Source organism: Chelmon rostratus, chromosome 2, assembly GCF_017976325.1.
Source record: "Chelmon rostratus isolate fCheRos1 chromosome 2, fCheRos1.pri, whole genome shotgun sequence".
NCBI classification, from domain to species: Eukaryota; Metazoa; Chordata; class Actinopteri; order Chaetodontiformes; family Chaetodontidae; genus Chelmon; species Chelmon rostratus.
The window spans coordinates 15656607-15670063 of NC_055659.1; the positions used below are offsets into that span (position 1 = coordinate 15656607).

Consider the following 13457-nt stretch of genomic DNA (forward strand, 5'->3'; position numbering starts at 1 on the left):
AATAAAACAGGGCTGAGAAGACAGCCTGATTAACTTGTCCTGGGGACAGACATATGCGACGAGACACATGACTTGTTTTGGCTCGGCTGCCAACCACAGTGTAAAATTGTTTGGCTGCATCTTGATTAACATTTGGGAAAACAGATGTATGTTTCGAGGTCTGACTTTTGTTTTTGCCACTACTTTTGTTCTGGTTTTGCAAAACAGACATCGGGCTGTTTAATCTTCCTGTGAGTCCATGGGAGTGCGCAGATTACCCATGGCATCACCCATCGTCTGTATGACGCTTCAGAGAAACTATACTGTAGTTGACGAGTGCGTACATCTGACTTAATCTCATTCAGCCACACTGGAATTCTGTGTCTCATTATTTAGCTGACATTAAGCCTGTATGCTGATTAAAGCCCAAAAAAGGTGTAGAACAGTGGATGAGTCAGGAAATATGACTGCACAATGAAGGAGGTAGGCAGTGTAGGAAGGTGAAAATAAGACAAATCAAAGACTTGTTATTATAGTGACTGCATTAGACAGTTTGACGACAGCGAGAGGAGCATTCGCTAAACTAAGATGAGCTCTATGCCGCTGCTCTGGGTGCTTTTTAAGAAAGATAGCAAAGGGATAAACACTGCAGTTCATCTTGAATGTTCTCAGAGCAAATTAGCAGAGCTGTGTCAAAAGGCTTCTAAAAAAATAAAAAGAAAACAAAGGAAAAGTTAAATACCACCTTTTGCCTTTAGAACTGCTTCAGTTGTCCTTTAAAATGAGGTCTTACAAGTCCTGAAGTGTGTGAAGTGGGATATTGGATTGTTCTTGTCCTCTAGGAAAGATTTGACTTCTTTGAGGGATGAAGGAGGTGGATCCACATCTCCCTTAAAGATTCAGTTATATTTAGACATGGTGTAGGCGCTGGATTAGGGTTATTACCTCATATGTACACCTGCTATATGATGGTTATTGTTCTGAATTTAGACAACTCTTGGGTTGTTTTAAGTGTTTCTAAGATGACATATTTTACATAATAGAATTAGAAATTTTTATTCAGAATTTTTTAATCGCATTTGTTTTTCATTTTTCCCAACCTGCCCACATGTAGCAGAAAGGGTAGAAATATCCTTCACGAGTCTGTGTCTGAGCCAGACTTCACTTCAGAAAGAAGATGTGTGGTTAGAAAAACGCTTTCAGACAAAATTATCCTGTGGGATCACTTGGATGTCTTTTCACAGTGTCTTATTTATGTATCGAGGCCCCCCTACTGAGGCACGACAGTCTCGCCAATCTGCCCTGTAAGATGGGTAAAAGGGGGCACCTGTTGCCCCCTTTGAAGCAAATAGAGACAGACAGAATAAGTAAATAAAGAGCAAAGAACACGAACTGACCCTGTGCTACCCTGCCCTTGGAGGGACAGCAGAGACACACATTTAATGGCAGATGACACGCTGTTGTTCTGCAGCAACACACTCTGCTGGAGAAAAAAGTTATTTCATGTGTAGACTGCTGCTGTTTTCAGAAAAACATGAATCTCCTACTGTGCACACTTTGATAATGTGCTTGTTTATGCACATTAATCACATAATAATCAAGTAAAGGATAGCTTTAGCCTTTAAGATGAGCTTCTCTGATATTTTTTCTATGCAAAAAACAAACAAAAACAAACAAACAAACAAATACTATTCATTAGTTAACACATATCTCTTTTCAGCCATGCTGGCAGCATCACTCTGTGGACGAGGATTTTGTTTGGCTGCTCAGTCAATCAATCTGCACTTTTATCTTAACAACTACTTGATGGATTGCCATGAAATTTTTTACATACATTTATAATTCCCAGAGGATGCATTGCAATAACTTTGGTGATCCCTTTTCATTTTTAAACTCTGTACTTATCTAGCACCTGCTAATCACATTCCCATCAGCCTCAGCTGTACTTTGCGTTTTGTGTTAAGCATTTTGTGTCAGCATGTTAACAAGCTAACATTAGCACATTAGCTCAAAGCTCCACTTTGTCTAAGTAGGTAGCTGTAGGCCTGCTAAAATATATCGAAACTGTTTTTGGATGTAATTCCATGTGTAAGTAAGGTTGCACAGTGAGGTAGTAAATCTTTTTGTTTCAATTTGTTTTTGTATAAAATATGCAGTGAGGTAGAGCTGGACACTGGTTGAGCTGGGAACTGCAGAGGCTTATTTGCTGACTTTTGGTCAAAAGTGTGTACATAAAGCATAATTTGCTTTTCTCTGGAAATTCAACTTATATTTCACAGTTCTACATGAAGAACCGGGCGAGGAGGTGCTTGCAAAGCCTCCCACAATCGTATCAAGTTCAACATCTGTCTTGTTTTCAGCCTTAGACACTACTGTAGTTTTTAATAGAATTGGATTATTTCCAGATCTGAAAGGCTCTTTACTGGGACAAGACTGTGACTGATATGATGTTATTCTTATAAAAATAATCTCAGTGACTTCTCAGAAAATTGGCTTGTCTACCTGCAGCTTGGCCTATTGAACATGCCGCTGTTTTTAAAACTCTGAGGTGAAGATGGTGTAGTATTAATTCAGAACAATTTAGTGTGCAGACTCTTTATTTGGCCCTGCAAAGCTCATTGTGATGGCGAGGTACTATATTTTGTAAATTCATTTTGAATGCACTGGGTGGACCTCTATATGAGTGACTGCAACTGTAGTTGAGTCCTGCTTGCTCAGTAGATGATCCTTCATTTCCTCACTAATCCACAGGCCTGACCACGTGTCCCCATTGAAGGAGTCCCAGGGGATTGACCTATATACCTGCTGACTCTTACTGACCTGTCACAGCCGTGGTGTGGCATGGCCCAGCCTGGCACGCTGCTGTGACATGTGCTCGCTCACGCTTTGCACTGCGCACTTGGTAGTCTTAAACTACCGTTCATTCAGACTCTGCACAATAGAAATGGATACGGTGGTTTAAAGGGCTCTAATAGGGCTTTGATAGAGTAACCTGCTCTGCTGATCTTTGATTCTTATTGTGAATATTACTGCATTTAAACAGTGAGTACAGTTTTTTAGAATGGATTTTATAGCAAACTTTGAATGCCACTGTTGCATTTTTGTTTACATTTGTTTACATCTCTACTTTATATGCAGCGTGTTTCTGTCTTCCTATGCTCCTTTAGTGGTATTAAACGTATGCGTCTGGGCACCAGACTGTGGGTGACATATTTCCCCACTCACCTTAAACTCACCCCATTCACTCCTGCTTGGCAGTACACCCCGTAGACGTGGTAGTGGTAGTTAATAATTCACGCTGACCCTCTGCTCCCCTGACCTTCACTTGTTACAAATTAATTATGACCTCCTCTGTCGCACGCCTCATTAATCACTGTGGGACACAGAACTTGAAGGATCATTATGATGATTTCTGCCTTTGTTGTTACGTAGTTATCCTCTTCATTTCAGCTCACTGTTCTTACTTTGAAGGTTGACGTGGTCATCACTTTTGTTGTCCGTTGTCAAAAAACAATTTACATTCAGGTAATGACCAAGACTGTTTTGATGCAGGAGATGTAAAAGCTATTGTTGAATTATTTTGGGATTACTCATGTAAGAAGGAGGGGACACAAAGTTTGACATTCAGAAGTGAAACTTTCTGGGAGAGGATTACACATGGTGCGTGACTGTGTTGTTGCATGCAAATGTTCAATATCCGCATGCACCGCTGTCACGTTTCTATTTGCTCACACTCCTCCCAGAAAGTTTGCAGCTGTCTTTCTCACATCGCTTCAGTTTTCTTTTACACGGGTGACTCCTGTTGCGAGCATGAAAACTACCACTTAGTGGGAAGTGATCTTCCTTCCTGTTAATAAACACCTAAAATATTATATCTCTGTGAGGTATGTGACGGCATTTAATGACAGCTGACATTTCTTGCTCACAGCTTGTGGTCTGGTTCCTGGCAGAGAAACCATGCGGGGGACAGACTCTTGCTGTGAGTTGACTGACAGTGAGAAGAGAATACTGAGGTGTATGTTACACACAGTATGTTGGCTTGCACATGTGTTCGTACACTCTGCTGAGCAGCGTATTAACGTATACTGGTGTGGGTGTGTGTGTGTCTGTGCGTGTGTGTCAGAAATAAAAAGGGACAGGTGGGTGTGACTGTCGCCACCGCTAACGTAGGGGACTAGAGCTAAGATGATGTTAAAAAGGTTGGTGTTAAATATGCAGCTTACTCCAGGTGCAATATTTAGCAGACTGTTTGTTTTTCTGCTCTGTGCGTTCATGTTGCTGTGTGGGTGTGTATGCTCCCACGGAGCTCCATATCACTCAGTGAAATTCTGCGCTCTCTGGCTCCCTCCATGGGTAGGAAGTGTTAAAACCTTTCAAAATATTCTTGCCTCACCAGCAGTTTGGCTCTGCAGGTCTGTTATCTGGGCATGTTTTTTGTAAACATTACTTTTGTGCATTTTGGCCTTTATTTCATGGTTGCAACTAAAAAAGAGAAAAGTCTGTGGCTTATGAGTTGAGCTGTTGAGCAGTGTGACCTTTTGTTAAGCCCTGTAGAGAAAAAGGTGGGTAGTTTTTTTAAAGGAAGATCAGAGAGTCCACTGGGGGCATTTTTACTGTAGTGATCTCTCCCTGGAAAAAAAGGTTTTCCAGTAGTCACCTCTTCTCATCCAAAGAGACACTGCATAGCTGCATTTCAGCCAGAAGTGAGTCCCTGACCCACCTGGAATATCAAACCTACACAAAAATAAATCAGTAGCTAAAGACTGAACTTAACACTGGATTACTTTTAATTACCACATTGTGCTAGATTTAACAAGACGCAGTTCTGTCGTTGGATAAGAAATACATATTTCTGCAGTATGTGACAGTGTGCAGACAAAGTTAAGGACTAGCTGGTGAAAATAGCACAACTAACAACAACTTTACTGTCATCAGCTTTACGCAGTCTATCTGAGTCCATGTAGTAACATCCTTTATACAACCATGTGTTCACAAAGTAGTGAACCTCGCTCCATGAACCTTTCCAGGATGCTCCTTTCATACCCATACTTTCCCAGTTCCTTGTTGCTCCTGTCCCAACTTGTTTGAAACATGTGGCTGCATCAAATTCAGAGTAAGCAGATATTTAAAAAAATCAGTGAAATATATACAATATATTTAATGTTTTCAATGTGTTTGCTCCATTGTTTTCATTGGAGTATATATTTCAAAAAGGATTAGCAAATGATCACATTCTGATTTATTTATGTTTTACACAGTGTCCCAACTTTTTTGGAACAGGGGTTGTAGGTATTCAGGTATTAGTGTATAAGTGTGTATCCAGGTTAAAATAATGTAATTAATTTTAGACAATGTTCATGTTTTTATAGTTGTGATATCTTGTGAGTTGTCTTGTAGTTGTGAAAGTGGATAATTGTTTGATTAGCAGGGAAACTACAGAAAACAAACAATTATGGCAGCTTGAAATTCTCATTCGAGCCACACTCTGAAAGTCTTCAGGGGGTTTCCGATTTATTTTTTCTTTCTCTGTGCAAGTTTGCCTGAAGTAAGTTGTTTCCATTTTGTGCTTCATTGTTGTTGTTGTTTTTTACAAGTTGAACACCTTTTATAGCCTGGAGTTCATCTGCTACTTTTGAGTGCTTGGTCTTCTTGCTCCACTACATTTTAGCAATTTTTGCCTTTATTGGATCACCGCAAATTGAGAGAGACAGTAAACATGGCCGGATGTTAATTCAGGATGGTGCATTCCTTAATCAAATCAAGCCCCATCTGAGCGCTTTTAATTTGTCATTCACATACCTTCTTTTAGCCTTGGTCGTCATTAGTGGTTTGCAGTCTGGCTAATTAATATGCTTTCCTTGTAATTTGGTGAAGGTATACCCAGCCACACTCGTATAGACGTGGACAGATGCACATGCAGTCACGCACATACTTGCGTGCACACACACAGGCTGCACACATACACACACGTACTCACACATACAAACTCATTGTGTGAGTGATCAGGGCTGTAATGTCTCAGCGAGCCCCTCTGAGAGCGGGATCAATCCATGAGAACGGGATCAATGTCTCTGACCTTTTCCTTATGGTAACCTGCAGTGTTCAATCCCTCATTATTTTGACAGTAAAGGGCAGATTTTCCGGCTCTGAGCTGACTGGATGGAGCATCACTGTACTGTCGGTGTTCACTCTATCCACCTTTGTTCTCGGTGGATTCAGGTTCGCTCACTGACGCTCTCTCAGTTCCACTCTTGGTATCGTGCCAAGTGAGAGGCAACCCCCCTCCTCCCAAACAGAATTCACATTTGCTATTGCGTCAAAAACACCAAACACTTCCTGCATACTTCAGCTGGACTACTTTATGGTTCAAATTTTGTGGACACCATGTGCTTAAGATAATTATCTGGGTATCTGGAGAATTATTTGCTATAGATATGTACAACTGTGCAAAAACAAGCAGTTGTTGGATGAGCTCCACAATGCACCATCGCTAAGATACTTTATATATTTGTAGTTTTGGATTCTTTATTGCTACAATAACACCCCCATAAACATCTTCACTGATTTTACAACACATATGCACCATAACAGATACAAAAAAACAACCACATACAGAAATAAGCTGTGTGCACAACAATATACAGAAAACACAAGCAAATAGGAATGCAAAAAATGCTGATGCTGAAAAACTGACAAAACTAAGTGGACACTAAAACATTATCAACACACCCTTGCACACAAATGTCTGTAATGATATCAGAATCATACAACCAGAGTGTCTAAACTGAAACACACTTGAATCACCACCAAATTCTTTAACTCCATGTCAGAGTTTTCAACAACTTTTTGTGTTTTGTTATACTGCACATGTGTAGTCGAGATGGATATTTGTGTAAGTTGCATGTGCTTTGCCAAGTTGCAGTGCACTGAGCTCTCAGGGACACCGTAGAATTACTCATTTTCACAGACACACAGTATAAAAACAGTAGCTATAACTAAGTGATATTACGGCAAAAGCATTAGACATTAGACATTAGTTCTGGCTTTATTGTAGAGATCAGTTAGTTTAAAAGAGTTAGCTTGTTTTCTAACCAATAGGTTCTCTTTGTGACTGTCTTGTACCAGGTCTTATTGAGATTTTGATTAGAGATGCAACACACTGATGCAGTAGCTGTGCTGTAGACAGTAGAGACCTTTAGAAGGATGCAGGTGTTCAAACATCATGCGCTCTGTCACAGTGTCCTGAAACTGGATGCTGAAAGCCAGCTTTGTTATTGACTTATCAGTGTTGCAATGGATAAACGCAGACACCAAACGCTTCAAAAGTAATTGATTGATTACAGTCAGTGTGTCGTCTTGTCAGAGTTACAGTTCAGAGCCAAGGATAAGTACACTTTCCACTGAGCAAGTTAACCTCCTGCCATTTAATGAGGTTACCAGTTCACTAACGAGATGATCTCACTAACAAACTAAACCGGCTGCCGCCACACAACTGTGCTGCACACACACACACACACACACACACACACACACACACACACACACAATCCAGCCAAAACACAAATAGTGAGATGTCAAGTAAATGATGAAAAAACACAGAACTACAACGCAGAGCTAAGTCAGTTTAAGTGTTGGCAATAACAAAAATCTTCTTGACGAAAATATGTTGTTATCTGTCTCTTTTGTAGTGTAATTTCTGTGTATTGAGCTGTTGAAGTGCTGCTCTTCAGCAGGCAGTTAAAAAGTAGAAGGGGATTGCCACAGTAAATTGTTTGCTTTGTTTTCAGGGTGCATTAAAGGCCTGTCTCAGAAGCACAGAGGCTCAGTCTTTTATACGGGCCTGATTTTCTTCACACAGTGTAGGTAGAGGTGGGAAGTACAGCCCACATTGCTCACTGCTGTACAAGCGAAAGCACTCTACATGAATAATTTGCTACTCCCAGCTCTGGTTTGGCCTTGCTCCTTTCTCCCTTTCACCCACGCAGTGATGTTATGCTGATTCAGGAGCAAAGAGGGGAGTTTGGCAGTGCCAAAATGGCAGGAAGAAAGCTTCTCCATGAAGACAAATGTTCATTAGTATCTAATGTAGGTATCTAATTAAATTCTGATATTAAGAACATACTCGCCACCCAAACAGAAAAAAAAAAAAAACTAAAGGGAGGTTTGATGTGATTTTGAGGACGTTGGAAGTGAGTTTCTGTAGATCGGATGATAATGTGATCACATGTATGCATGTGTGCGTACAGTAATAACACACACAAGATTTCCTTACTGTCTATATTGTAGCACAGCTTCAGTAGCTTTCCGTCAATCCCAGTGTGCACTAGCTTTGCACATACACAGACGCTGACATTTCTACACGTTTATTTTATTTTTTTTAACGTGTGAAAGAACCGGCACAGATGGCTAGTTCTGAGAGTGCTGCACCTGTTTATATATAGCTTCTCAGTAGAGCACTTGAGAGAGATGAAAACAAAGCAAGTCTGTCTGTTTGGCATGCCAATGGCTCCATCCACGCTTTGTGGTCTCAGTTGAAACAACAGATTCCTGCAGGATTTGGGCACGCTAAGAATCTAATCTCTAATGGAAAAATAGCATCAGCAAAAATAGCAAATTAAACATAGATTTCAAGTGTAGGTACTAGATCTGTCTGTATACCATGTTATATTTACATTTGGCAGTTGGGAACGTCACTTTGTGGGTGAACTTAATAGGAGCCTACAGCTCTCATAGCCACTGTGGTTTCTACTGTCCTTGAATTTTGGCCGAGTATTTGTCACACTCTTATTTCATCTCCTTTTATGCTGAAAAATGTTGTAGCTGCCCACACTATTCCAGCATTATCCTTCTTGAACTGCATATTTTCACAGTAGTCATGATTCAAACATCATCTCTAAATGAGGGAGTTGCATAATTGAACATGTTGCATAAGGGCTCTAATTGAGTTATTATTAGCAAAAGAGCAGTTGAAGTCTGCAGGTACCAAAACTGAATGAGTCAAAAATTTCAGATTAACCAAAGAGGTTGAGTCTCACCACTCTCTTACCACTAGAGGCACACTACAGGCAGCTGTGTGTCCACTGTCCAGCACCAAATTGGTTAATTTGGGACCTACATTTGTCCTCCAATCAGGTGATAATGTTGCTCTATGTGTGCTGAAAGTTTAATTTGAAAGTTGTTTGCTTACATGCCAACCGTAACAACTTCAAAAGACCATATACAACAACCAGGGCTGTGTCTCTCAGCTTTTTTGATAACCGATGAATGAAGCTTTGAATTAGAGCTGCAACAATTAGTCAATTGATTGATTAGTCGATCAATAGAAAATTAAGTGTCAACAATTTTGATAATTAAATCATTGTTCAAGCATTTTTTTAAGGAAAAAATTCAGGTTCAAGCTTGTCAAATGTGAACGTTTGCTCATTTTCTTAGACTTCTGTGACTTTAAAGTGGGTCTTTGGGTTTTGGAATGTTGGCCATACAAAACGAAACATTTGAAGACATCAGCTTGGATTCCGGGAACTTGTGTTGGACATTTTTTACTATTTTCTGACATTTATGGACCAAATAATCGATTAATAGAGAACATTATCAGACAAATAGTATCCAGTGATCCTCCAAAGCTTGTGAACAATATACTTTTGATTGATAAGAATCAATATACAGTAATAGCATCACTTAAAGTAAATATTACACCCTCTGTGGCCATCAGCTTCACCACCACCGTCTCTCTTCCACTCACCATCATCATTATTCCACCACCGCTTTCTTCTTCCTTTTTTCCCATCCTCCTCCTCCTCCTCCTTTTTTGGCTATAGCTTTGTCTCCTACCACCCACATCAGCAAGCGGTTAACCATTGTTTGTAGATTCCTTTGCCTTCACAAATCTTACAGGAAGTGGTTTGTGATGATCTGTATCTGCCCTTCATCATGGCCAGTGAGATCAACAGTTTTTTCCAAGAATTCAGAGGAGACACAAGAGTCTGACACACTCACAGAGTCTGATCAATTTCTCCACCCAGTTTTATGAAGTGAAAAAGAAGACAGGCTGTGTCCTATGCCCAGACCTTATCACTGGAAACTTGTCTGTGAAACGCTGGTCTCTGGGGTCTCTAGAATAAGATCCCTATCGTGCTGTTAGGATGTTCCTCGCTGACTAAATGATTGTCACTCTCTGTCTGTCTCTCTTTGGCTCGTCATGTAGGTTTTTAGCAGTTAATCATTAAGGCAGATAACTAGGCTGCCCACCGTTTCAAATATGTGACAGAAATGACAGAATCTCAACAACTTCCACAACTACTGATTGTATCTGGGAGTTGCAATATGAGGAAAATGTAAGGGCATGTGAAAAAAATGAATTATGTATTTGCAACCTTCTCTGGCATCTTGACTGTTTGGACCGCAGTAAAGATGTCCTCTGATACAGTCATTGGACTCTTGCATTGTTTTTATTTATTACCCTTTTTCTGGCCATGTTGTTGAATTCCATCTTCTGTATTTATGCTTTTGAAGTATGATGCCAATGAAAGAAATTATTTATTTGGCAGATGGTAATCGGCAGTCGAGGTGTTTATGAGGTTATTTGTTTTGTTGTGTTAGTCTGTGACAGAAGAATGCTCCCCCTTCAGGCCTCAGGCACAGATGATTATCATAGAAATGGGGGCCTGTCTTACAAACATAGTGCCGCCACCTCTCTTTTCAGCTTTCATAACCTGTAATATAACCATTTCTTTCCATTGAGCAGTTTCATCGATCTGCTGCATTGACCTGAAATTGAATCTGTATATGCTAATATCCTGTCTTTGATGGGTTTTGTTCTAGATTTTTAGCAGTGTCAGAATCTATAACTACCTCTATAACATAGGGTTCAGTGAGGATGACTATGAAGGACGAATCCTCCTATTCGATAGATAGAAGGTTTGCTGTGGGCACCATAAAGGGTCTAATGACAGTTGCACCTCTCCAATCTAAAAACAGATGTGGTAATTTGTATTCACAAAGCACTATTCCTCTGTGTACCCTGTTTGAGAGTGCTTAATGTTGTCAAATGATTAAGTCTTCATGAAGAGATGAAAGACCTTGTTTGGACAAGCTTTCAAACGCTCAGTTGTTCAGACTGCTATACTGAGTCCATGCCACTCCATGACCATTTATAAAGGAACAACTTTCTGATTTAATGTATCTAACTAACCGACACTTCTGTACCCATCAATCATCATAAATCATTATCAAATAATGTGTCAACACATTGTCAGTGTCAAAGTAAACACTAATGTTGAGCATTATTTGTGTATTTAGTCAGATTGTTGACCGTTTGTTTTCTTATTGCTGGCGCTGGGTGGCATCCAGGTGACACAAAGAAAACTGAGTTTTAGTATTTTGTGTAGCTGAATGATTTACATGACTAATAGAGTTATAAGAAACCATGTGCTTATATCTGATTAATTCATTTCAACATTGCTGATCGCTGTGCTCTTTGTTTGTTTTTCAGAAGAAAGAATGGCTGTGCTTGAACTGCCAGACGCAGAGGGCTCTGTCAGGAAGCTTGGGAGATATTCCAGCTCCTGTTGCACAGCCCGTGGGATCCCCCCGGCCACCTGCTACAGCCAATCAACAACCACCTCAGCAGAAAGCGCCCAATCAACTCTCAGGGCCTAGGCCCACAGGCCCTCAACAACAACAGAAACCAACGGGTCCCCAAGTAAGTGGCCCTGTCTCTCCTGTGAAACAGGCTGGGCCTGCCCCTCATGCTAAGGGGCCCAGCCAAGCTTCCCCTCAAACCAAGGGTTCTACCCAGCCTAAGGGTTCAACTCAGCCACCTTCCCAAGCTAAGGGTCCAACACAACCATCAGCTCAGAGTAAGGGACCTCAAATTAAAGGTCCTAATCAATCACATGCTCAAAGTAAGGGCCCTGTTCAGACCAAAGGGCCGACTCAGGCAAAGGGATCTGCTCCGCCCTCTGCTCAGACTAAGGGCCCTTCACATCCCTCTAGTGCCAAGGTGTCATCCACCCCTGGTAAAGCCACACCCAACCATGCCAAGGCCTTTCCCTCCCAAACAAAAACAGCACCTACTCAGTCTAAACCCACAGGTAACAACCAGGTCCGCAAACAACCGCAGAGCCAGGAGAAGACTAAAATCACATCTAAATCTCTAAAAGAAGACGTCAAGGCCTCACCAAAGAAGGCAGTGTCAGAGACACTCTCTTCACCAAAAGACATGAAGATAGCTGAAGATGCACAGAAGTCAAGACACCATGAAGTGAGCTACCTGCAACTACTTCGCCTTCATCTGTTACTCTTGATTCACCATTATGATTTTTAGTTTTACTTTTTCATCATCGTCATCATCATAATCATCATCATCATCGTCATCATTTTAATAATTATTTCCACATCATTTTCACACATATCATTTTAAGATTCTTCATCCTGTAGTTATATTTTTAATATGTTTGTTTTCTACTTTTGTTACTGCTGTTATCCAAACTCTTGTTCTTCCTTCGACTCCTTCTTCATAATAATTAGTTCCATCATTCCACCTTCATCATTTTTGACTTACTGTTCATTCTCAACACTTAGTTAGCTGTAGTCATCATGAACTTGTACTATTACCGCTAAGGTAGTAATAGTTATTACATATTTGTGTTCATCATATCACACCTTTATTATATATACATAACTCTGTTCATCATCAGAAATTTCTTATCATCAGCATCTTCATCCTTAATCCTCTTCATCACCACCATCTACATACTTACCATCTTTATTTTCATCATCATTGCCACCAACATCATCTTTTTTGTCATCTTTATCATCATTATTGTCTGAGCGGCCATTCCTCATCTTCAGCCTGTTCCCCCATTTCTCCACACGGTTTTGTACACTTTATTTTGTTTGTATCAAACACCAGCTTTTTTATTTATTGTGACACTTCGTGATGATATTTTAAGCATTCTAAGCATGTTCGTTATTCTTCAACGGTTCGAAGAATGCAATGGAGAATGCATCAAAGATGGCAATCAAGCATGTAACCAAATGACATTTGTCTGTAGATGTTTGTATGTTCAACTGTGTGTTATATCCACTCTGTGTGTCAGTGTATTTATCCATCTGTGTGTACATAACTTTGAAAGGCAAACTCAACCCAAATCAATATGATATGATCAATAGCTTTAATAAGATACAAAATAAGATTATATTCACAAACAAGTCAAAATAAAAACTCTGATTTGGATTCAGATTAGCCTGTTGTGCATTTTATATATTTAAAGAGTAAAGCCTGTTGAGATTAAGTTAAGATTAAATGTTTTTGTTTTCAAGATAACAAATGTATAAATGGTGGTAACTGTGTGCAAAGTCAAATTTGTTTAATTTCTGAAAACCAAAACTATTTAATAGACTGTAAATATTTGGGTTGATTTTAGCCTAAAGCGTTACTATATCTGTTTCTTTGATTAAGGGTTTGTTCTTTCCAA

The 13457-nt window shown here is 40.0% G+C and overlaps 1 protein-coding gene across 1 annotated transcript in view; it reads left to right on the top strand.

Moving 5' to 3' along the window:
• bsnb (bassoon (presynaptic cytomatrix protein) b) overlaps positions 1-13457 on the top strand; it is a 63055-nt gene that overhangs the window by 34441 nt on the left and 15157 nt on the right. The window contains exon 5 of the mRNA XM_041958361.1: positions 11471-12241. Within this exon, the coding sequence (XP_041814295.1) occupies positions 11471-12241 (771 nt within the window). The remainder of the gene's footprint in view (positions 1-11470; positions 12242-13457) is intronic.